At 35.2% G+C, this 26,079-nt stretch overlaps 1 protein-coding gene across 1 annotated transcript in view; it reads left to right on the forward strand.

Annotated features, from left to right (window-relative positions):
* The window catches only part of Homer1 (homer scaffold protein 1), a 103,745-nt gene that overhangs the window by 49,447 nt on the left and 28,219 nt on the right, over positions 1-26,079 (forward strand). Inside the window, exon 5 of the mRNA XM_031360533.1 lies at positions 2,905-3,044. Coding sequence (XP_031216393.1) covers positions 2,905-3,044 — 140 coding nt within the window. The remainder of the gene's footprint in view (positions 1-2,904; positions 3,045-26,079) is intronic.

Below are 26,079 nucleotides of genomic sequence, written 5' to 3' on the forward strand. Positions count from 1 at the left end.
CCAGTCTGGACAACTGAAATAAATAAGATCCTGTCTTAAAATAACAGTAAGTAAAAAAACAGGGTTGAGCTGTATATAGCTTTTAGCAATATAGTACTTGCTTAATATGCAGGAGGCCCTAGATTCAATTCCCATTGTTGGGGGAAAATGTTAAAAAAAATGGTTTAAAGCAGTGGGTCACAATTACTTTTGCAAACATCTGTCTCCAAAAACATTTACATTATGATTCATAACATTAGCAAAATTACAGTTATGAAGTAGCAACGAAAATAATGTTATGGTTGCAGGTCATCACAAAATGAACTGAATTAAAGGGTTGTAGCATTAGGAATGTTGAGAACCACCATTATAAAGGATTCTTAAAATTTTTATGCTAAAATTCAATAATCTTAATTCTCCAATATTTTTATATAAAACCTGTGAATATGTGGTTGACTTGAACCCTACTTTTGTCTTCCTAACTATGCTAATAACCTTTCTGGGCGGTCCCTGTAGGCTTTACACCCAGCAGGAAAAACAGTCTGAGTGAGGGAAGAATAAAATTTATTTCAACTCCATTTAGATAAGGTTTCTTAGGTCTGATATCAGCTTATTTTTGCTGTATTTAAGCACAGCACAATTTTGGGAAACATTTTTGATAACAGTTAACTCAGATCCATGAGTACTACAAAGCTTAAGACATGTTCACATTGAAGCTCTTTTGTCTGTATGATGGGTCTTACTGACTTAGAAACAGTGCTCACCCAGCGAGGGAGAATGGCCAGGGTAAACACAGTCCATATGGGAATCAGGATTGGCCTGGCCCTAAGACAGCATAGATGTCTCTTAGGCTGTTGTAAAGCACAAATGACATCTCTCACAAGGATGGGTTTTATGGCCTAGAAGTAGTGCTCAAGGTTTAAGGGGAAAAGGGTCTAGGTTAAACAAGCATACTATTATGGGCAATATAGGCAGAGCCTGGCTCAACTAGGTAGCAAATGTGGTTGTAAACTACGTTTCCCCAAGCAATCTGGGAGAATGCTAAATGTTTCTCCCTTTGGAGAGATAAGCTGTGTATTAATTTTTCCTGGCAGCTCCAGTGTCCATCTGTGTACACAAAGACCTTTTTGTCCTTTACACATTTTCTTTAGTTTTGAGGTTGGTTTTTTGTTTTGTTTTGTTCTTGTTTTTAAGGGTGAGTTTACTTTGGCTTGAAGTTCAAAGCCAAAGTGATATAATTCATTATGGCAGAGGTGAGGCAGCTGGTCACATTGCATCTGAAGTCAAGAGGCAGAAAGAGATAAATTCAAGTTAAACCTTGGTACTTGCAAGATATCCAAATATCCTATTTTTATATCATTTCTCTGATATGTGGTAGTAATGTGATATTATGTAAAATTATATAGTGTACTATATATACTTAATTCACCTGTTTTATTTTACTTTATAGCCATTTACTTTTCAGACATTTTAAAGCATTTCATTTGGTTTTAATTAAAATAACTACCCTAGTTTTGTGTTCAAATTTCAATAATTTGCATAATGTTTAATCCATTTATTTATTACATAAGTACACTTGGCATAAACAATCTTGAAGGCAAATACAACTGGCTCTTGTTAAGCATTTAATGCAGTTAACTGAGTAAAACATTGAAAAATATACAAGGAGAGTGAAGGTCAACTTCAGGCCGTCAGTCATGAGCTCAGGGCTGGAGAGATGGCTCAGCAGTTAAGAGCACTTCATTGTTCTTACACAAGACTCATTCAGTTTCCAGTACCCATAGCAGGGATTATACAATACTCAAGGGGACCCAAGACTCTCTTCTGGCCTCTGTGGGAACGTAGATACACACACATACACATACACACACACACACACACACACACACACACACACACACACACACATACCTACGTATAAATTAGGAAATAAATCTTTTTTAAAAAATAGTATGTGTTAGTTCATACTTAGGTATTTTCCTAAATGTTTACTGTTTTGCTTACTATTGACATAATTAAAAGTTTAAATTAATTTATTAATTTTTAATTAATTAAAATTAAATTAGTCTGCTAGATTTCATATTTAGAACTCTGTCAAAAATTTCAATAAGTCTGTTAATTTCAGAATTAAAGGTGCCTCTTGTCAGACAGGAATAGAGGAAACCTATGGCCTTGCTATAAGCTGTGCATGCACTATGTTCTGTTGTAAGAACTGTCACAGTTGTCAGGAAATGGGACTTCAGAAATGGTGGTTTTGAATGGTGACAAAATTATAGGAAATAGTTTATAAGAGAATATAACAGGGTTGCCTAAAATCTCAACTCCATCTTCTTTATATATCAAACTTGTAAAATGTCTCCCTCAGATTTTTCTGTCAAATTTGTATACAGAAAAGATATTGACAGCTTTATTGCAGTTTGAAAGAATGAAGTGGAATAAGTCCTTTGTGAATGTTAAGGAATAAAGCACCTGCTTTAGTTTAGCTAAAAAGGATAAAACTAAAGAAATGCTTTCTTAGAATTAGTGCAGAACCTAGTGAGGAGCGATGGGAGGCTCGTCATGCCTCCACCCTGCTCAGGCTGACCTTGAGCACACTGTCCTCCTACATCAACCTCTTAAGTGCTGGGACTCCCTGCACTCGCCACCTTTATTCTGTTTAGTTACCTTTCTTAACCCAAATAGTTTCATGTTTTTGAAATTATATTTCCAAGTTGTTATCTTTATAATTTATCATATTTTGATTAATTTTCTTATGAGTTGATTTTCTGCCAAAATAATTCTTTTTTTTTAATTTAATTAAAATTTCAACTGCCATTTGATTCTTCACAAAGAATTCATTTAGATGAAATTGTGTGCTTGAACAAAAGTGTAACACTTTAAAACACTCTCTTATTCTTTTCTTCCCTTCCCCTCTCTTTTTTAAAGGAATCAGCAGGAGGAGATCTTCAGTCTCCTTTAACACCAGAAAGTATCAATGGGACAGACGATGAGAGAACACCCGATGTGACACAGAACTCAGAGCCAAGGGCTGAGCCAACTCAGAATGCATTGCCATTTTCACATAGGTACACATTCAATTCAGCAATCATGATTAAATAAGGTGGATAAATATGGAAGTTCATTTGGTTTCAGAAACTCTTGAAGTTACCTTTGAGTGAAAAATCTCAGGTCAGACTTCTTTATTGTTTTTGGTTGCTCAGATTGACTGAATGAATATATTTCCATTATCTATGTGGAAAAAGGAGCATTGAGCTAATTATAGGAGAAACTTTTTCAATGGACAAAACATGATTCCTTTCTATCTATATTTTAAAAATCCCTTTTGTTAACCAGTTTTCTGTTTTTATATATGTTATATAAGATTTAGAACTTGTAATTAGAAACAATAGAAAATTTTTACTCTAAAGGAAAGCTTTACCATAGGCCTACAGGAGTTATCACAGAAGACAGGGATACCAGGCATGAGCCTGTTAACATTAATGCAGATTTGTTTTCATATGCCAACAAAGGGAAAGCCTGCTGATTCTTAAAAAAGGATTCTGTATTCTAAAAGATACATCATTGTTCTAAATGCATTTTAAACTAGTAACATTAGTTATTGGCCATACTGTGATATTACTAGACTATAAAGGTGAATGTGAAATGGCACTATTGAAAATATATTTTTAAAAAGCCTATCTACCGGGTCGGGCAGTGGTGGTACATGCCTTTAATCCCAGCACTTGGGAGGCAGAGGAAGGTGAATTTCTGAGTTCGAGGCTGGCCTGGTCTACAGAGTGAGTTCCAGGACAGCCAGGGCTAAACAGGGAAACCCTGTCTCAAAAACCAAAAAAAAAAAAAAAAGCCTATCTACCTTAACATTAGTTTTTACCCTTATTTAAGTGCTTTTTACTAAATAGTTTTAGATAAAATTAAGACAATCGCATTTTTTTTTGACTGCACATTTTTTGGAAGGACCAACTTTTAGAAAATTACATTTTTGACACATTAAAAATTACAAAACGGGTTATTTCAAACTCTCTTAAGTGAGTTTTTATTGTGATTGAACTGTGTTAATAGGGGTATAGGATTAAACATACTAGACTAGAACTGAGGGATTTTTCTTAGCAGGCTGTGGAACAGGGAAATTAGGGATGGTTCTTAAGAATAAATGGGAACTGCCAGGCAGTGGTGGCACATGCCTTCAATCCCAGCACTTGGGAGGCAGAGGCAGGTGGATTTCTGAGTTCGAGCCCAGTCTGGTCTACAGAGTGAGTTCCAGGACAGCCAGGGCTACACAGAGAAACCCTGTCTCAAAAAACTCACACCCCCCCCCGAAAAGAAAAAAAAAAGACTATCTGGGAACCTTGGAATGTAAGGACGCTCTGCTGCCAGTGCTAATAATTCTACATAAGATGGTAGACATTTTGAAGAAAGTTGTTCATGACTTTAATTACTGTAGTGCAAAGTGCTTTCTTTCTCTAGGTATAAAGGTAGATGAACACAGGAAAACCTTTATTCCCTCAATCTGATTCCCATACATTCATATTCATTTAGTGAACATAGTCTTTTAACAAAGGACTGCAGTTCTTTGATAGCAGTACAAAAATTACGTTATTTAATTATAAAGAATGTTATGGTAGGATAAAATCTTAAAATATTTTAACTGTAATAAGGTCAGGAAAATTTTCTATCTATTAAGTAGTAGTTTACATTTCCATTTAAAAGACTGAACTGCATTAAACGTTCATTATATACTTGGTTTAACACCTAGATTGAGCCATTTGCACTGAATACTATTGACATTTAGGAATAAGAATTTTTAAATTTAACATTTGAAGAAGCTATTTTAGTTTATAACCTAGATTTTTCTAAATGTTTACTGTTTTGCTAATCCCATTGTATTGGCATTGCTTCCTTAGAATTGGTCCTCATCGTGATTCTCCTCTGTTCTTGAGTGTCTGATAGGAACCACTTAACCTTAAAGATACTGCTTCTGTGACTCGTTATGGAGGATTTGACAGTGCTCGAATAGAAAACCTAGATTAATTTAAGTTTATCATTATGGTAAAGGCATTTTATAATCATATAGTTTTTCTTATTATTTTAAGAATTTTCAGCTATAGTATTTTATGAAAGTTTTCCTCAGAGTTTGATGTTTTATCATTCTGTATTCATCTCCTTCCTTGACTGAAATAAAGATTTCAGTGTGAGGTAGATTATTTACAGCTACTGCAAAAATCCCTGATTGTCAGGGTAGAGGATCTCAGAGATGGTGTTATTTAAGATTTCGCAGACTATGTTACTTTCAAATAGGTTTTTCATGGCTTCTGAAAAAGAAGACGGTAAAGTTCACTATAGTAAGTGTTTCAGTGTTAAGCATTTATATGTGCATGCTGAATTTTAATGTAAAGCATCACAGTATGGAAGCACATGCCTTTACCTTATTATGAGAAAACTAAATCTTTAAATTTAGTTTATGTCCTAGGTCTAATTGCTCTTTAGTAATTACTTTAATTTGACAGCTCAGTTCTTCTAATCCTGCTCTAGTATGTGTATGTGTACACATACTATACACACACACACACACACATCATAATATATGTCATATATACAGTATATATATATATATATATATATATATACATATATACTATATATATTCAATTAGTTAATAGTACGTTTAAGCCAAATATCCAACATAAGCACACTATGTTAATACCTATGTGGAAAGACTTATGTAGAGAATAGTATTTTATGAGTTAGAAACAGAAAGAACATTATAGTTAATATTACTTAAGTCTAAAGTACCCATATATTTAAATTGGATATACTATTTTTTCCTCTTGTCAAAGGAAGACAAAAATCTTGTGTTTAGAGATTACCTAGATTATCGTTTTGCCTTTCCTTCCTGAGTACTTGTTTGAACAAAAAAAGACTAGTGTAAGAAAAGGATTTGGCTACTATGTTCCTGCTTTGTTCAGTCTAATTTTACTGCTAAATAGAGAGCAAAATCACTAGATTATCTGTTTTAAAAGAAAACTAGGACAGTTATGATGGCCATACCCAGAGTACATAGTTAAAACAACAAAACCAACAAATAAAAAGTGTCAGGGTAGTAATCCAGTCAGGAATGCTGCCTAAGATGGTAGCTGCTTGTGCTTTTCCTAAGAGTCATAGTTTATCCTATAAAGAAGCTGTGAATTTTAGGCTTGACAATTTTAGTTATGTCGTTAAAGTTTATTCTGTACTTATAAGCTTTATTTTAAAATTATTTTGATTTAGGAATACAAGAAAATTTTTTATTTTTAATTATAATTTATTATAAGATTTTCAGATATGCACAGATAGACTACAATAATAGACTCCCATGGAAATACCACTTTGGCCTTAAAAGTCAGGGAAGAAGCATGGCCACCCTTACTTTATCACTGCACTCACCTTGTTCTCTCCGAATGTGTTATTACTGCAGTGTTGCGATTCAACTGCAGGTCTTTACACATGATAGATAGGCCCTACACCACGTGAGCCACACTCCTAGACTTGCCATTTTATTATTTTATATGAATGGGTGTTTTGCATACAGGCATGTCTATGCCTGGTGCCTACAGAAGCAAAAGAAGGCATCAGGTTCCCTAAAACTGGAGTTACAGATGCTTGTGAGCTACCATGTGGGTGCTGGAAACTGAATCCTCCACAGGAGCAACTAGTGCTCTTAACCACTGAGCCAACTCTCTACCCTACATTGTTTTATTTTTAAAGCAAACCCTACATACATATTTTCATCCACAATAATTTCTCAAAATTATCTTGAACTCTTACATGTATAGTCTAAGCTATTACAGTTTTTATCTTACCTAATTCAGTGGCATAATGCCTTACCTTGAATCATTTACTACTTTCTTTGGTTTCTAAAAACTATACTGCTAAATTAAAATGTAAACATATGGGCTCATATATACTTTTAGATAAGAGCTGTAGTACTGTTTTATGTCCTTGTCATAAACTATGCAATAATAGTCTCATCAGACACATTTCAAGGAATGATCACTCTTTGGTGTGCTTCTTTAAATGCTGTTAGAAGCTTAGGATGCGTAAAACAGGAGGACTGTGAGTGTAAATGTTTACTAACTTTGAGAGGATGTTATTAAATCTTGTCTAAATTGATTTTTTTTCTTTAAAATTATTTTTAACTTAAATGATAATTACCTTTTGAGGTTGAACAGAAAATCATTAACAAACTAAAGTGACTTTTTAGGGTGTTCTTTGAGATTATAGTTTTATATCTGGGGACAAAAATGTCATTAGATCCTAATTGACTAACTTGTATGTTTGTGTAGGGAAAAGGTTTCCTCTCTGGTTCAAGGTAATTGTTTGCTTCCTGGTGTCATTTGTGTAGAATTCTAGAAAGCGGGTGGATTTTTTTAAAATAAGATTTAAGGCTGGGCTGTGGTGGCCCACGCCTTTAGTCCTAGCACTTAGGAGGCAGAGGCAGGCGGATTTCTGAGTGTGAAGTCTACAGAGTGAGTTGTAGGACAGCCAGGGCTACACAAAGAAACCCTGTCTCGAAAAAAAAGAAGATTTAAGACAACCTAAATTCTCTTAGAAGTAGTTAGTTTTATATTATTGTAATGCTATTGGAATGTGATCCTGAAATACATTACTGAAAATTAAAATTTTTATTTTGTTAATTACAGTCTTCACTTTCAGAGATGCAGTATAATATTGATACATAGATGCTATCATCTTTCTGAGAGTTCAGAATATATGGCAGCAATTTGTGAAGCTATTTTTTACTGAAAAATTTGGATAAGTTTGGCTACCATAATGAAAAGTAGGCTCTCTCAAGTACTGACTACATTTGGATTCTTCTAATGTTTGGATAATACATTCACATGGTGCTGCTGGACTTTATGCATTTTGGAGGTACTGCATGTATCTTCCACTCTGTTTAAGATTTTTCTGCTACTTGTGTGTTTGCAACAACTCATTAAAAGGTGTATGCAGAAATAATTTCTAGTATGTTGATATTGCTGTATGCCAGTATAATAATAAACACTTGGGTTGGTTTACTCCATTTATATGTATTCTAAGCTTCAGAAAGGCACTACCTTGAAATTATATCTAGAGGTTTTGTACAATTTTTAAAAATTAAATTTCCTTGGATACTTTAGGCAATATTTTAACCAATTTTTTTTTAAAAAAATTAAATATATTTAAGTAAGCTAAAGTACACCAAGATGTACTTTTTATAAATTAAATACAGTTGTACTTATTTACAGATACTACAAATAAAAAAAAAAGTGAGTGGTGTTAAGAGTTGTCAGTACTACACAGTGTGCTTTTGCATGTCTTCAGTCCCCGTGTTCCAGAAGCAGAGGAGAGTAGATCTCTGGGAGTCCTAGGCTAGCCAGGCTTGCATAGTGGGACCTTGCCTCAGAGAAGCCTAACTTACCACATGCCATGCATGCTTAGGCACATTGTCTCCTTCCTTTTTAAGTAGTAAACAGAACTTAGGTTATGAGCTAACGTAAAAATAATTGCTGTATATAGTTTTTATTTGGAATAAATCTATATAGCTGGGATTTAATTTCATTAGAAGAGATTTTTATCACTGATAAAGTTATAGGTGAAAAACTATAAATATTGCAGCTTCCTTAACTGTTACAGTTGTGATTTTTTATTGTCAAACCTCAAAAATTATATTTTCTAGAATTAATATGAAAGCTAAGATAACTTAAGATCATAATTCAGCAATTTAGAAATGCAGAATTTACTTTATGTAATTGTAAAAGGATGGCATTTTATAAGTGCTGTCTTGTTAATTTTTGCCTTTTAAATATTGATCTACAGTCTCTGCAAACTGAGAAGCAATTTATATTTTTTAAAATAATATGCAACAAAGAATACAGTTTATTGACCAAGATTATTAAATAGTTTTCTGACTAGATATACCTAATTTTCTGTTTTAAATTCTTGAAAAGCTGCTTTCCTTTTTTTATCTGAAGTCATGCAAGATTTTGTAGAAATGTTAAAATTTGCTAAAGCCTTTTATGAGACATTATCACTCAGTATAAGTTATTTATAAGAAAATTATTCTGTGAGATTCAGACATCTCTAAGCCAATCCCAGTGTGGTTAATCCCTTTCCCCAGTCCTTGTACAGTGGCTGTCAGGTCCTCTTATAGCTGTCTGGCAGGAGTTAGATATGTGGGAGCTGGCCATGGATGAGATTGACCTAGATTATGATCCCTTTCCTTGGAAGATTTTTAAAAATTCCCCTTTCACTTTCTGTCCTTAGCAAACCACTGTGTGAATGGATTCCAATAGAAAGAAGTGTGTGATCTGGACAGATCTGCTCCAGCACACGAGGAAAATGCTATTTGTTTCTATTTGATTTCAGACCTAAGAGTATTAAGGGTTAAGGCCAAAATATAACAGACCTATACAGAGGCAGGCAAGCCACATAAATAGATGAAAATTTGTGATGTGGGTGCTGGTAAAGAATGGTGAGGTCTGTGGTGAACTGGAACATTTAAGAAGTGAAGTCAGGGATGTTATTTCGGTGATTCATCTGATTTCTCATCTAGAGCTTTGAACCCAACCTCTGTAAAGAGGTTAAAGGTCACCCCAATGTTTGCTTCTTACATTAGGCTCACATACTTCACTTCAAAGTAAATGGCAGTGTGCTAAAGTGTGTTGGAAGTATGCCCCAGTGATGCCGTCCTCATGGAGTGTGGAACGTGGAGCCATGGCCACACTAATGAAATGAGCAGACCAGCTGTGTTCAGTACATCCATTTGCCATTTTTTTCATTCACAGTTTAGCTTGTAGGCCAATCTGTTAATTTTCATGACTTTTGTTACATTGAAGTTTAAAATATTAGGACTTTGGAGGTGAAGGAACTTTGGCCATTATGTGGTTTAGAAGACACTTTAAGAAAGTGGAAACAGAGTCAGAGAGAATGTTCTACAACTTTATATACTTAGTGGCAGGATTGCATCCGAGAGATATCCAGAAGTCTGGACCATTAGAGTCTAACCTGACCTAGGGGGATCCTCTGTCTAAACTTTAAAAAAACTTTTTTCTGTTTCACTTTTCAAATACTCACAGGACCTCCTGACTTTGCTATTGTTTAACACGTTTGCCCCTGAATGTTTAACTTCTTATTTGGAAATTCTCAATTTGACTTGAATTTCTAGATATCTCTCATACATTTCAATTATTTTAGATGCACAGTAAAAAATTAAATTTTTGAACAAATAAATGACTCTTTCTGTTCCTGTTGTTAACTGAGATAATAGAACAAGGTACATCAAGTTGATTCAATTTATTCATTAACATAAACACACACATTTAGTAGAACTAGCAAAGATACATATTTGAAGAATAATCAGCTTAATGTCCTGATTCTAACAAAACCCATTTAGCTGTTAATATTCTCTTCTCTATTTTAATGACAGCTTTTTAGCAAAATAATTCATGCCAAACAATATTTCATATACTCCTTCATAGTCACATATAAAAATATACAATTCAGCAGTTTTATTATATTCATGTAATTATACAACCTTAACTACAGTGAATTTCTACCACTCTCCTGCCCCTTGTCCAAAATAAAAACAAGCCTGAACCTATTAGTAATTATCCCCATTGCCCACACATGCGTGCTGTCTTTCATCTGTAACACTGAACAGTCATGCCTGCGACTTTGCCTGTTCTTTATATTTCATGTATATGAGGTCATAGTGTGCACTGAGTCATTAGACTATTGTGGAAAGCAGCTGCACCATGGTGCACGTCCATCACCAGAGTACCAGGGTTCTAGTGTCTTTACTGTTTGCTTCTTCAACCCTCTTGCTGCTGGCATTGAACCCAGAGCACAAGTGTGCTGAGTAAGTATTGTACATGAGCAACGCCCTTCTCCCACACCTTTTTTATGATCGCCATCCTCTTGGATAAGTTTGTATTTTGTTGTGATTTTGATTTCCCTAATGGCATCTTTTGATATGCCCGTGGACCACTTGTATATCTTCAAAGAAATGGCCACTCAGACCTATTACCTGCTTTTAATTGAGATTTGTCTGTCTTTGATTTGTGGGCATCCTTTATATATTCTAGATATTAAGCCCATATCATATGAATGATTTTCAAATGGTTTTGTTAATTCCATAGGTTGTCTCTTTTTTGGATGTGCTTTTCAGTACAAACATTTTGACATTTCTTTATTTCTGATTTATTTATATGCTTTTCTTCAGTTACTTGTGTTTGTAATGCCATGTATTAAGAAGTCACTGATTGGTCTGAGGTCCTAAGGCTCATTCACTTTTATTTTCTTCTGAGTGGTTCAGCTCTCCAGTTTCTATCTCTGATCCGTTTGTGCATGTGATAGGAGGCAGAGGCTTCCCTTCACACTTTTCTCTAGGATTATTTTCTCTAGTTTTCCAATTCCTTTTCTTTTTTTAAAGATTTACTTATTTATTTTATGTATATGAGTACATTGTTGCTGTTTTCAGGCACATCAGAAGAGGGAATCAGACCCCATTACAGATGGTGGTGAGCCACCACGTGGTTGCTGGGAATTGAACTCAGGACCTCTGGAAGAGTAATCAGTGCTCTTAACCACTGAGCCATCTCTACAGGTCCCCCCACCCCTTTTTTAAAGGCCATTCTTTCTCCATTGAAATATCTTGGCATTCTGAACAAAACTGTAAAAATGGAGCTTTAATTCTGAACTCTTAGTTCTGGCCCAGTAATAAGCTCTATCCTTATACTAGTACTATATTGCCTTCATTATTTTAACTTTGGATTAATCTTTAAAATTGGGAAGTATGATTAGTATAGCCTTTTCCTTTTTTTTTTTTTTTTTTTTTTTAAAGATTGAGTCTTGAGTCCCTACAATTTCTAAGCAAAGTTTCCTTCTAAATTCCTATTGAGAAGCTCTTGGCATTCTGATAAACATTAATTAAAATTAATCTTAATTTTAGTAGTTTTAAAAAACAGATTCCTCAGGATTTTCTCTAGATATAATGTTTGCTGCCAACTGATACAGCATTACTATATTACTGTTTCATCTAGATGCCTTGTATTTCATTACCCTAATAGCCCTAGCTATTGATCATCACGTGAGAAGAGTAGAGGTCTTTATGTCATTTTTGATCTTAGAGCAGAGTCTTTCATCAGATATAAGCCCTGCAGTTTTTGTTCGCTGTATTCCTAGATTTTGAACATTTTTTTCCATCATAACTAATTCCTGTTAATGATTTCTTCTTTTATGCTCCAACAATGTGCCGGTTTTAATATTTGTTCATTGGCAAAGACAGCAATATCCATGGGTTATTTCAAAAGAAAAAAGAAACTTGATAGGAAAAATTCTTATAAAAATGATACTATTTTTAAAGAAAACAACACTGGGCCTCAGTTGTGCTACATTGAAATGTGAAGATCTTCTCTCTTTTTTTTTCCTCTCTATCATGTAGGAAGTAGTTCTTAAATAGAGGATATGAATAGAGCTCACTTGCTATCTGGTTTTTAAGATATATTATTATTTTGAAGATTAAAGTTATTCATTTCAGATAATTGATTTCTAGTATAGTTGTTCTACAAATGACTTTTTTCTTATTTCACTGTTAGAAATGTCAACTGTTTATTTTAAACAGTCTTCCACCTGGTTTGCTTTGGATTGGTTGTATTTTCGGACACAGGCATTTTTAGTGTTTAGTAAACTTCTGCATAGTCTTCAAACAATGCAGGAATGCTATGATAATCTCATAGGACATTTTAAAAGCTTTGTATGCATAGTGGAATAGAAAGTCCTAAAGAAATTAGTGTTAAAAATTTTTGCCCCAATGTACATGAGATACCAAAGGGGGGGTTGTTTAATTTTCAACAATAAAAGTAGTCTATGGCACTCTTGAACTGCACAGCCTTAGACACAGTTCTACAAAATGCTTTTTAAATACAGGGCACAACTTTGGATTCTGCAATGTGAGGTTAATATTTTGTAGAAAACATATTTGATCCTGTGGCTTAATAACATTTTTATAACTAATTTTTTCTAAGGTGTGATTATTTGTAAGCTAAGTTACTTATAAGAGACCACCTAAGGACTCTCGTGCTTTACAAAATACAGTACTCCCCCATCCAACACAGAGATTGAATAGTAATAATTTGATAAATTATTTAATTAAACAGATTATGTGTATTGTATAATTACAAGCACACTGCTATTGTTTACCCCCTTGATTTTCTTTGCTTTTGCTTTGCTTTGCTTGTTTTGTTTGAGATGTGCTTTGGCTATGTAGCTTGGCCTGGCCTCTAACTTTCTTCTTGTCTTAGCCTTCCAAGTGCTTGCATTACAAGTGTTTGCCACTACACCCTAGCTGGTAGTCCTACCTCTTTCAAGACACATTAACTGTTCTGCCACGATTACATTTGGCCACAAAGTCTTAGGTTCTATGACAAAGAGAAAGAAAGATTCTTAATGGGATTTTAGAAGCTTTACCACATGCAGGACCTCCTAGTAGTCAAGTCCTGAACTTCTACTGGACAGAGTAGCATATTTGAGATTTGCTAGAGAAAGATATATTGGACAGTAAGAAATAAATACAAACATCACATTTCTAAATAGATTCCTACCCCTTTCCTGAACTACCACATCTTAAAACATTCTACTTGAACATATTTTTTCTTTTTATGGAAAAGTTGGACTCTTTTCTCCCTTGCATCCTGATACTTACTGGATAGTGTGTTTTTTCAAATTCTTTTTTTTTTTAAATCAATTCTTCAAGATGGATTTTTTTTTCCTTACTGTGAAGACAGCCAATTTTCTTTGCTGGAGAACTTCTCTGGCCTTGGTTATTTTTGAAATTATTGAAGTCATCGTTTCCCTTGAAAGAAAAGGATCTGCAGTTTATTCTAATTGAAAAGATACAAATGACTCCTGACTGAGAGAAACCCCTGGAAGAATCACGGCAGTTTTAAAAAGACCAACTCATGTCACGCAATTTTAACATTGAAGAATGAAAAGAAGGAAGTTCTTTTTATAGAAGATACGTGCTTGACTTCTGTGTGCAGAGAACAGCTAAACTAAAGCCATCTAGAGAAAGAAGAGATGGACTTGGGAAGGTTCATGTTGTAGAACTTTGGGAAAATATCACGGTCCTTGCTTCACTAATATCCAGAAGACTGAAAAGCCCTTGATGAAGGAGAGGGAAAGTCTGTTGAAAATCAAACTCCATGATGAAGAAAGTCAAAACAAGCGGCTGCTTTTCTTGGACTTCTAAATAGAGCTGGTTCATGGATATTTCTTTTGAAGTGTTATAAAATAGCAACTCTTCTCTATGTAATCTTGGTACATGTAACATTGCTCAAGTCCATGTATTGTCATGAATCCTCCTCCCTACCTCACAGGGATGTTGTGAGGCACATCTTAATGGTTCCCACAAATGTCCATAAATAGTAATTCATGCTGAGTTCTTTGTTGATAGTATCTGTGTATTTTCAAAATTATGTCTTTGAATGAATATTAGGTAACATTTTTTAAATGGAAGATAACAGCATTGTATTTGGTTTATTAGTGAGCATCCTTGTATAAAGAATAATTTGGCTGCATGAGATGTTAAATTGATTCTTTTTCAATTGAGCCTTTATATAATAATAATAAAAGCTATAGTAAAAATGTCTGGGTTTCCCTTTTATTTAGATGGTATTACTATACAAATAAAGATTTGATGAATATTTCATAATAATAGAAAATTCATATCTACTAGATCATGGGAAATGAATTAAAGGATTCAAGTTTATACTCAGTAATTATAAATAAATAAAATTCTTTCCTAAATGATTATATCATTGAACTATTTATTTTATGATTTAACCTATGTGCTGTTTAAAAAGGAAAACATACATAGCTCTAGGATAGTGGTTTTCAACCTCTGGGTTGTGACCCCTTTGGGAATGTCAAATGACCCTTTCACAGGGTTCAACTAAGAACATCAGGAAACACAAATATTTACATTAAGATTCATTAAAAAAGGATTCATAGCAGTAGAAAATTACATTTATGAAATAGCAATTAAAATAATTTTATGGTTGGGGTCATCACAACATGAGGAACTGAATTAAAGAGTTGTAGCGTTAGGAAGGTTGAGAACCACTCTTTAAGCAAAGAGTGTTGATGGTGGTAGCCTTGGTTGGCTGATTGGTTCTGCAGTGCTGGAAAGGAGGAGCCCAGTGGGTCAGATGTACTAGGCAGGCACTCCTACATCCATAATACCTTTTGATAAGCTTTACAAACGTCACTAGAAACCTTCTACCCACTGTCCTATAGAGTCACCATAGGTCACTCAAAGGAGAAACGTGTAGGAATGGGAACTATACAAGGGACCTGTCTTGCTGACTCAGTTTAGGGAAAGAAATTGCTTAAATCAGTTCCCATCCCTCCTGTTCCATTATTTCCCCCAACCCATGTGTGTGCGTGCGTGTGTTTCTTTGTTTGCTTTTGTCTTTGCAGTGCTGAAATTCAAACCTAGGATATTTACACGTTAAACAAGCTTATGACCAGTGAGCTTTATCCACAGCCTGATTGCTCATTTAATAGTTTTATGATCTGCAGTCACTTAAACATTTTATGTATATCTATTGATCTAAGTAGGGGAAAGTAGTCCATAGTGTAGCTTTCCATATCCATTTTAATATATACATTTGAATACTTAAACAAGCATATTTTGGGAATTTTGATCTCTTGGTGAAAAAATAAACCAGTGAGCTCTGTAGTATATTTGAAAACAATCATGAAATCACTGATAAACTTTATAACAATTAATAAAGCTTACAGAGTTACTCTTGAACCTCTCTTTTTATATACTAAAAATGTAATTTTAATTTTCAGAAGTCAGTTATTACTTAAAAAACCTATTACATAATACATAATATATCTAATAAGCTATATACTTGTTTTTATAGTTGATATATTATAGAAACAAATATTAAAGTTAATGAACATGCTTTGGAAATAATGGAGGCATACAATAGTACTATAGTAGTGTTAATTTGTCTAATATTTAAAACAGTGCTTTCTTCTACCAATTTCATTACAGGAATAATATATAGGATACGTCTTGAACCTAATTTAACTCAGAAAGGAATCAATTTCTTGGGAAAATATGAATTCAGATTGAATATCCTTGATTTTGGCATGTGAGATAGAATATGGTTCTTGAATATGAAATGCTTCAAAATCTGAAACCTTTTTTCAAGTGCCAATAGGATGCCACAAATGGAAAATTATGTATCTGAACACATGTGGTAGCTCATCGTCTACATTCAAGTAGACTAAAAATACTATATAAAATTATCTTCAGGCTATGTTTATAAGATATATATAAAACATAAAGCATGTATATAAGGCATTTTAGATAAGGGATACTTTAATCTGTAATGTAATGGTTATGCTATCATTTTAGTCTCTAAAAATACAGAATGTTCTTAACCATGTCAATAATGTACGGATTGTTTACTTAGGTTCTCCAGGCCCAGCTACCATTACTATTCACTTAAGCAAATGATTTTGGCTCTGAGCAACAGTTTTCATCTGTTTGGTAGAAGAGAAATGGTAGCATATGATTTCTAAACAAGCTGGACTTTGTTATCTTAATGTGAGGCTGCCTTTAGTCATGAAATGAGTAACATCTCCTCTCACTGTTTTCTGTGGCTGGGCCTGAGAGTCAGGCCTCTCTTTAGGATTGTTAAGACACAGTAAGGTTTCTGTGCTATGTAAAGAAACACATTACATACAGCAAATTAGCTAGCTCTTCCTATAAATATTACGTTAGGAGAAAGTAGTGTTTTATGCTTTGGCACAATGTACGTACATAATTGAAATTTTTTAAATCCTCCCAGATGGCACTACAGATTCAAAATGTGTGATATATCAGATACTATTCAACAGTAGACTCTTGTAAAGTTAAAGCACTAGCCTACAATATGGGATAAATTCATAAGCTCATGAGGTATTGTTATAATGAGATAAGTTTCAGGAGCATATTGCTATTTGGTAACTAGACTTAAAGATGGAACAGGTTGGTAAAAATTTATAGGTTGAGTTAAATTTGTACTTGAACATTTGGGCTTTAGCAGCATTACTAATAATTAGGCTGGAAATATAGTTCAGTGAAGTCCTAAATAGGGTTAGATCCTACATATACACACATACATACGCTCATGTAGGCACAAGCAAACAAATGGCAAGCTGAAAATAATTTTACTCTATAAAGTGGCTTTTTTAGCATCGTTGTACCAACCTATGGGAAATGATGCCATCAGAAAAACAAGTGTTTTGGGGGCAAGCAGGATGTAAATACTTTTTTTTTTAAAGATTTTTTTTTAAAGATTTTATTTATTTTATGTATGTAAGAACACTGTAGCTGTCTTCAGACATACCAGAAGAGGGCATCGGATCTCATTACAGATGGTTGTGAGCCACCATGTGGTTGCTGGGAATTGAACTCAGGACCTCTGAAAGAGCAGTTAATTGCTCTTAACTACTGAGCCATCTCTCCAGCCCAGGATGTAAATACTTAATAAGTGATTCACTACTATGTCTGGGAAATTAGTGTAGACATCTAGCACCCTAAATAGTACTAATTGATATTGTACATGTGAGTCATATCTGCCTTCCCAGCCAGTTTTCTACTAGTTTATAAAAGTAAAACATTTTACCCAAGGACCAACAGAGACCACCCTTGCATTTAATTCTCTGAAATTCAATAATATCAAATGAAATGCCACCTTTGTTGTTTGTTTGTTTTTTTCATTTTTTATAAATTTTTGTTTTGCCTCATCTCATAAGAAATAGAACAGACACAATTACCCATTTTTTTCCTCTGGAAAAAAATCTGAAAAATAGAAACGTTAGGGTTTAAAAATATTCTTTTTTTAGTCTTAGAAATTTTCATACATATATACAATACATCTTTGTGATATCCACCCCTCTTCCCATCCTCATTGACCATCTTTCCAGTACATGTTCCTCCTACCTTTTTTACTTTTATTTTTTACAACACACTGAGTCCAGTTCATGTAGACCCATGAGCATGGGTTTAGGGCCATCCATAAGAGCATTGGCAGCCTACCAGTCGCCATACCTTGCTTAGGGAACTTTTACAAATCTGTATGAACCATAATTAGAACTTGACTAATCCTCTCTGTCTCTGCTTAATCTTTCCTTTGGTCTGTTGGAAAGAAATTGTAAGTCTCTAAAGGAAAGCAAACTTCAAAAATAGTGATTAACAGAATTTAGCCATTATTTCCCACAAAAATAAGTTAGAATTGCCTAAAAAGTAACAGTTGAAATATAGTGAGTACTAAGTCTGTACACATGTAATCATTTGAGGACATAATAGGCATTTAGATTAAGCCCATGTGGTCATGTTCATTTATTTATTTATTTATTTATTTATTTATTTATTTATTATTCTTGGCAGTTAATGTATTTGATCATGTTCACCTCCATCCTCTTCTCTCTGGAGCCATTCTTCCCAAACTTTTCTCTCCTGCATTCGGGCTCCCCCACCCACCCAACAACCATGCTTTTATATGCATGGGTGTAGTGTTATTTACTGGATCATGGGAAACTTACCTGAGGCTATACCCCTGAAGAAAAATGGCTCCTCCTTCCCTCAGCCATTACCCCTCAGCATAAGTCTCTTCCCTCATTCATCCTAGAATGTTGACAGGCTTCATTTTGTACAATAACCATAACTGCTGTTGATAAGGCAGTGGCTGTGCCATGTTCAGAAGGCATCTTACAATCCTCTCCCCATCTTCTGTCTCTTAAATTGTTTTTTATTCCCCTTCTCTAGAGTTACCTGACGCTTGGAGTGGGGGTAGGCCGGGAGCATTAAAAAGAGGTCCTATTTAGAGCAGATGACAAGATACAAGTTCCTGCCTTAAAAACTGCCTGCTGCAAAACAAGACAAAACTACTCTGTCCAACGTTGAGCAGCATTGATCTATAAGTATAAACAAATATTTTAGAAGACAGGCTACATTGTGCTCATTTTATAGTTGTAATTGACATGAATCTTAAAGTCTAGTGCATATGCTTACATGTTTGTAGTCTTAATAGCCTTGATTACCTGTTTATATTTTCTTAGGATCATTAGGGGAACTTTGAATAATTTACATGAGCGTAGGGTACAGTAAAATGTCCTTATATGTGATTTCTTTGTTCTATAACTAGGTTATGTAGAAGTAAGACTACATTCTGTATATTTACCAAGTAGCTAGCTGTCAATTGTAGCACTGCTTAGAGCTGAGCAATCCATTTCTGAAATCATCATAGGATCAGCACACATTGACACACATGCCGAACGATTTCCCAGATTCTCATTTGAGCAATATTGCAAACCAAGAGCATCTAGAGAGGCCTTGTAAGAAGTTGACTCTTCCAACATAGCTTCAGAAGAATTTTGCAAAATGAGCATATCCAGAGGTTAGGGTACCTGGAAGGCACAGTTGTCTCTGTGGTGTTTAATATATGTGTGTATATGCATATATAATCACATGCACTGGAAATCACTTAACAAGTGATAAGCATAAAATCACCATCCACACCACTTACATGGTCTACTCATGAAGCGCCTAAGAACAGAGCTTATGTACCTTCATAGATGTGTGATACTTGACATCTAACAGATGATTATTAAGATGAGCTGATGAGTAAATACTGCCAGAAAGGCCTGGACCAGCATGTAATATTTGTAGGTTTAAGATGGCTTTGCTCTCATCTTGAGATCATAGAAATAACAACTGGAAAGATGAAAGAAAAACTTGGAACAAGCTTTAAGAATAAAGAATAAGAAGAAAGATGTATTTTTTTAGTTTTCTATCCACTTGGCATGGTGCATGACACATTGTAGAGGCATAATACACACTATTGAATCAGGTGACTGATTATTTTTTCTATATTAGATCTGTTTTTTTCTTCTGTTGTTAAGGTAGAAATTCCTTGAGGATGATGAGAACACCTGAAAATATTAGAAAATATTACTGATTTACTATATTTAATACATTGTTTGCTTGAATTAAGTTTATGAAATATATAAACTGGTAGGCTGGCTACTTAGTATTTATCAAAATGTAACATCACATATCTCAATAAAATAAAAATGTCTTTCTGTGACCATGGTACTCAAATGCATATTGAGTAGTTACAGTCATCTGAATTGCGAATACATTAGTTATAACCCTTACAACACCAGTCGGAATTGTAGTTTGTAATAAGTAGTATTGTTGTCACTTTTAAAAAGGAGAACTTGCAAGACATATTTATCCAGAGTTATGCTGGAGATTGTAAACAGAAACTTCAGTTTCAGTTCATCTTTTAAACTGAATTATAGATGCTGAGAAAATGTTCTTGAAAGGATAAATGCATTCATTTTCCTTTTGTTTTCAGGCACAGGATAATATAGCCTACTGAAGTAAGAATTTTTATTTTCCTCCCATACTTGACTTTTTTTTAAATTTACAAGTCTAAGTCTGAATCAGTGTACAATGTTACCTTGCATTGCCATTATCAAAGTGTGGGGCAGGGAAGGGAGAAAGGCGAGGGGAGGAAAGGAAGGGAGCTTGCTTGGCTGGCATAGGAAGTACTCTGTCATGGCTGTATTAAAATAACAGAGAAATGAGGAAAAGCAAAAGGGTTTGTTTTCCCTCACCATTTGAAAGGGTGCAATGTATCAAGGCAGGGAAGGTGTAGCTGTAGCACTAGCTCAGATGAGGGCAGTGGAAACCTAATACTGCCAGTTAGGAATCTGAGAAGCCCAGGCTCAAAGCCTGGCCCTAACCCTCACTCTGCCCCTTCCCAGCAATCTGTTTTCTCCACTTTTGCCCCACCTCTTAAAGGTTCCCAAAGCAGAAACACTGGGCAAAACCAAGTATTTAATTACAGAAGCCCATGGGTAGCAGTGTGAGTTCAAACCATAATATTAACTGGCTCTGGGCCATCTCCTAGTACTGAATGCATTGGGTTCAACTTCTGTACTTTCACAGTTCCAACCCTGTAAAATTCCACAGTCTCTGCTGAATCTCAAGGCAGACCCTTAGCCCCTGTAGAATAAAAAAGCATGTTACCTGCTAAGAATATGCAATGGCATAGAGTAAACATTCTTATTTGAAAAAGGAAGAGTGGGGCATACCCAGGAAGACGGAAAGCCAGCAGGGCAAACACCAAACCCTGCAGCTCCTCATCAAACGCGCTGCTCCTGGTAATGACATCTTGGCTCCTACAGCATGTTCTTTCCTTCTGAGCCGCAAATCTTAAATACAGATACGGACTGAACCAAACTTCGTTAGATATTTCAATGTCTTCTACATATAAAACTCAAGACAAAATGCATAAATGCCCAATTTTTGTCAAATTCATCGGACAATTCTAACTTGCTAAAACTTTGAAGAGTCATTTCTGATTCTAGAGCCCAATACCATTTAACAATGCTAAGGTTTTGTGTGGATATACTGTAAGTACTATTAGTAAATCCAATCATTTTAGATTTCTCTGCTTGCACTTCTTTATTCACTTTTATAAAAATGTATCTGACCAGGCAGTGGTGGCGCGTGCCTTTAATCCCAGCACTTGGGAGGCAGAGCCAGGCGGATTTCTGAGTTCGAGGCCAGCCTAGTCTACAGAGTGAGTTCCAGGACAGCCAGGGCTACACAGAGAAACCCTGTCTTGAAAAACCGAAAAAAACAAAAAAAAATGTATCTGAAGGTATAATGTTAGTCTCAAAAGTTAAATGCTTCCATGGCGTGGGAGTAGAGATCAGTGGCAGAGCACCTACCCAGAACACATGACACCCTGGGTTTATAGTCCCCAGCAAATTTAAGATGAACAGCTTTAAATACATGATTTTTTGAAGAAACAACATGGCAGCTAGACTTTCATGTCTACATTTATATACTTTCACCTACAGTTTTGTACAAATCAATAATAATTATAGAGGTACAGTCTATCTGGCTGAAAAATAAGTCATCAGTTATAAGTACAAACACCAAGGCATTTATTCCAACAGGCTGTGTGTATGGGTGAATATGTGGTGAAAGCTTCTCATAGGCTTGGACTATGTGTTTTCTGGGGTGCTTCGTGAAAGATGTTAACTAAACTCTGAATCTGTGTTTAATAGTAAGTCCCTGGTTTCACCACAGCCTTCACTTGTCCATAGAAAGCAGCCTAGAGAGTATTGATAGAAGTAAAATAGTACTCTGGGCAGTCTATATTCACACATATTATAAAACTCTTTACTTCCATGTGAATACTAACATATGCAGTCCATTTCCACAATGTAAGCCTCCAGACTATTCAAGAATTTCATCCCAAAGGCTGAAGTGTAGCCCAGGTTAAAAGTACTGACTGGTCTTCCAAAGGACCCAGGTTCAGTTCTCAGTATCCACATGACAGCTCTTAGTAGTCTCTAACTCCAGTTACCAAGGAATCCAGTGCTGCCTTCTGGCCGTCTGAACAACAGGTACACAGAACTACATGCAGGCAAAAGACCCATAACAATTAATTTCAAAAGAAAAAAGAATTTCGACCTAGCTTTAGTATTTTTATTTGTGACTGGCATATTCTGATCTCACTAGATTTTATTAACCCACATTCTGAACTCATCGGAATCTAGTTTTTTAATGATTTCTGCGTGGCATTCATCCTCAGCACCCTGTCATGTGACTGCATACAGCCAATTATAGGTTATCTTTTGGGCAGTGAAGCAAAGGGACCTGTGAAAAAGATAAGTTATATCTCAGTGAGAGAAACTGTAAAGTAGGCACCCAGTACAAGTCCCTAGTCCTTCAATGTACATGGACGTTAGTTCTCATGCCTTTATATGTGAATAGCCTGTTTGTTCAAAATCAAATTCATGTTAATGAAATTTAGTTGTAATGTGATGATGTCACATGAAATATTCTTTCAAAAGGTAAGCATGGTGGTCCACGCCTTTAACCCCAGCACTTAGAATGCAGAGTGTGTGGATCTCTGAGTTTGAGGCCAGTCTGTTCTAATAAGAGTGCCAGGTCAGCCAGGACTACACAGTAAGACCCTGTCTCAAAAACAGACAAACTAAAAAAGCTCTTTAAGGAGCAACAGATTGCTAAGAGAATTGTTTGGATAAGGAAGGCAGTCTTTGTGGTGTGTATACTTGTTTGTCACTGTTGCTGGAAGAACAACCAAGAACATTTCCATTGGCCCGTTTGACTCTTGCTCAACTAGCTAACTAGTGTGACTCCATCCCCTTGGCAAGTAAGTAGGCTTTCTGGGTTCCAGGGGCCTTTGCCACTATCCAGGCTGATCTGGAAGGCCTAAGAAGATAAACTGGAAACTCCCCTTGACAATAGCAGTAGGTAATGAACTAAGCTGTTATTCATTCTCACCATTGCCCCTTTGGTCAGTGCCCTTACCTTTGCATATTATTTACATAGCTTAAATATGCACTAACAGTTGGAGATAATGAATGTGCTTTAAATGGCAACAGAAACAAATAAACATTTGCTCCTGCTACCACTGAAGCATTAAATAGTTATGCCTTTTGATTAAAGCCTCTTCAAAAACAAAATTAAGCTGTAAAAATTTCTGAATCTGAGTACCAAATAATGGCCATTAAAGATGAAAAGGTTTCATGGCAAAATATTATTAAAATATCCATTTTCTTCCAACAAATTATGGCTCTGGCAAAATCTCTGTTAATGCTGTCTTTTCAGTTCTGCCAGTTCCTACAGTGATTTCTGCTTCTCGATTTTCTCCAACAATAGTTAATGGCACACCAAGCAGTTTTTACAGTAAATTTTCCTTAAGTGACAGTGAACATCTTTGGAATGAAATGTATTTTCAAGTCCTTTGAAAGCTAAATCAACATGTAGGTAGAATATTTATCTTGAATAGGTTATGATGATTATAATGTTATAATCTAGCAAACGAGAGGACGGGCTTGAATTTAGTTGACCTCACTTTTTGAAAAGACATATATATTCATCATAAGACTTGAAACAAGCATCATTTTTCAGTTAATAAGTAAGGCTCATATCATGAAGACCACCTCTTCAGTAGAGAATGCTGGGAAAAGGTTTCTAACAAAAACTTAGTAAATGGTTATTTGTTTTATTGTTGTTTGTCTACTTTTAAAAGAGAAATCAACATAAATACAGGTATCTATTAATATAATAGGTTTGTAATTTGTAGTATCAACTTGGGCCAGATCTTTTTTAGTTTTCGTTCATTACACTTAACCAATGACTTTCGTGATCAACTACCCTCTTTTGGATGGGCCCCAGTCCTGTAAATTTACTGATACAGGGAAACCATTTCAATGTTTAGGTATTTAAAATACCTCTTTAAAATTGAGTCTTTTATAAGTAAACATAATTGAGTAGGAATTTAGTGTCCACTGGTTTCTTACAAAAAAAGTAGGCTGTTATAAATTTTTAGTAGGAATCTCTGTGGGCTTTAACACCTGATGTTAGGAGCCAGCAAGACTGGAAAGTGGTCATAAAATTGTGACTTCTTGTGGTCCTTCAGCTGTGTTTTTCCCAACCATATCTACATTAGGACAGAAAACAGCAACCACAGGAGACCAGGCAAGAAGTATACAGATGTGTGCCACATCTGTAGTGTACCTTTAAAGTAAGATATACTCGTCTACGTGGAAACATTTATACTAAACAGTACAATTATGGGATCCAGGATATTTCTCAGACCCACTGTGACTCTCTCCATATTTTTGAGTAAAAATGGAGCAAAAACTAGATTTTTTTTTCTATCTCGAAAATCTAATGGGAAGCTGCAACAGCAGTGCTGAATGTTTTATGAGCTAAATGCAATAAAATTCAGGTTTCACTGTGTCTCCCTTTCACCGTCAGATGCCAACCTCCGGCAGCGGCATTCCCACTGTATCTTGTGTTTACTCATTTTTGTACTCTTTCATTAATTTGTTGGATTTATTGAGATCTACACCAGAGATTTAGATTGTCATCAATACCATATCTATAACACCAAGGAATTTAGCTTAAATAATTCAGTGAGTACCTGATATTGATTTGACTTGAGTTACATCTATTTCAGTTATTTACATCACTGACCAGAAAGAGCCCTTTTAAAATATTTAACATTATAAATAGCTTTTTCTTAGCTCATTGAGATACTTTTAAGGCTCTTTATTGCTTACTTATATGGGAAGGCCCGAATATTTGAGCACCCATTAAATATTTCATGCAGGCTGTGAAGATAGTTATTAATCCTCATGTTACAGATGAAACAGTGAGGCTAAGTGGATAACCGAGGACCCCATAGCTAACTCAAGTTGTAGCCTTCCAACCCAAGCCTGTGCCCTAACACTGTTTCAACAGTCAGTTCTCACTTAACATGCATGCTCTCCACAGTTCAGAAGTATCTATAGACTATATCTAAGATGTCATTGATTATAAAACATATACTGCATTTCACCAAGGAAAATTATTATAAACTATAACTATGGTAGTTCTTTTAGACAAAGACCTTAATACAGGCTACTTTTGTTAAAATTGTGCCTGTGGTATGGAGGAGTTCATGCACATAGAGACCAAGCATTTACATTATTTGTCTTCTTATTTTGTTTTCCAACCACATTTTTGACAGTATTTTTCACTGAACCAGGAAACAGGCAGCTAGACTGTCCAGACAGGGAGGTCTCCCCCTACCCCATCTCTTCCTCCCTAGTTTAGGGATTGCAGGCATGTACAGCTGTACCCAGCTAGTTACATTGCTGCTAGGAATCCAAATTCAAGTCTTCATGCCCAACACTGAGCAATATCCCCAGCCCATACAGGCAGATTACTTTTCTATACATCTGAGGTATACTAGCTGGTTTAACGAGTTCTTATGACTTCATCATGTCCAGAGTCCCACTCTTCTGATTCATTTTGTGATGCTACAATTTTATTTGTTTGTTTGGAGGCAGCTTATTCTGTAACTTAAGCTAGCCTAGAACTCACCCTATAGTCTGGACTAGCTTCAGACTTGTGGAAATCTTTCTGATTCAGCCTTCTGAATACTGGGATTGTGGCAGAGGAACACAGGTTTAAGGCCAGCTGGA

The sequence above is a fragment of the Mastomys coucha genome, unplaced genomic scaffold (genome assembly GCF_008632895.1).
Source record: "Mastomys coucha isolate ucsf_1 unplaced genomic scaffold, UCSF_Mcou_1 pScaffold8, whole genome shotgun sequence".
NCBI classification, from domain to species: Eukaryota; Metazoa; Chordata; class Mammalia; order Rodentia; family Muridae; genus Mastomys; species Mastomys coucha.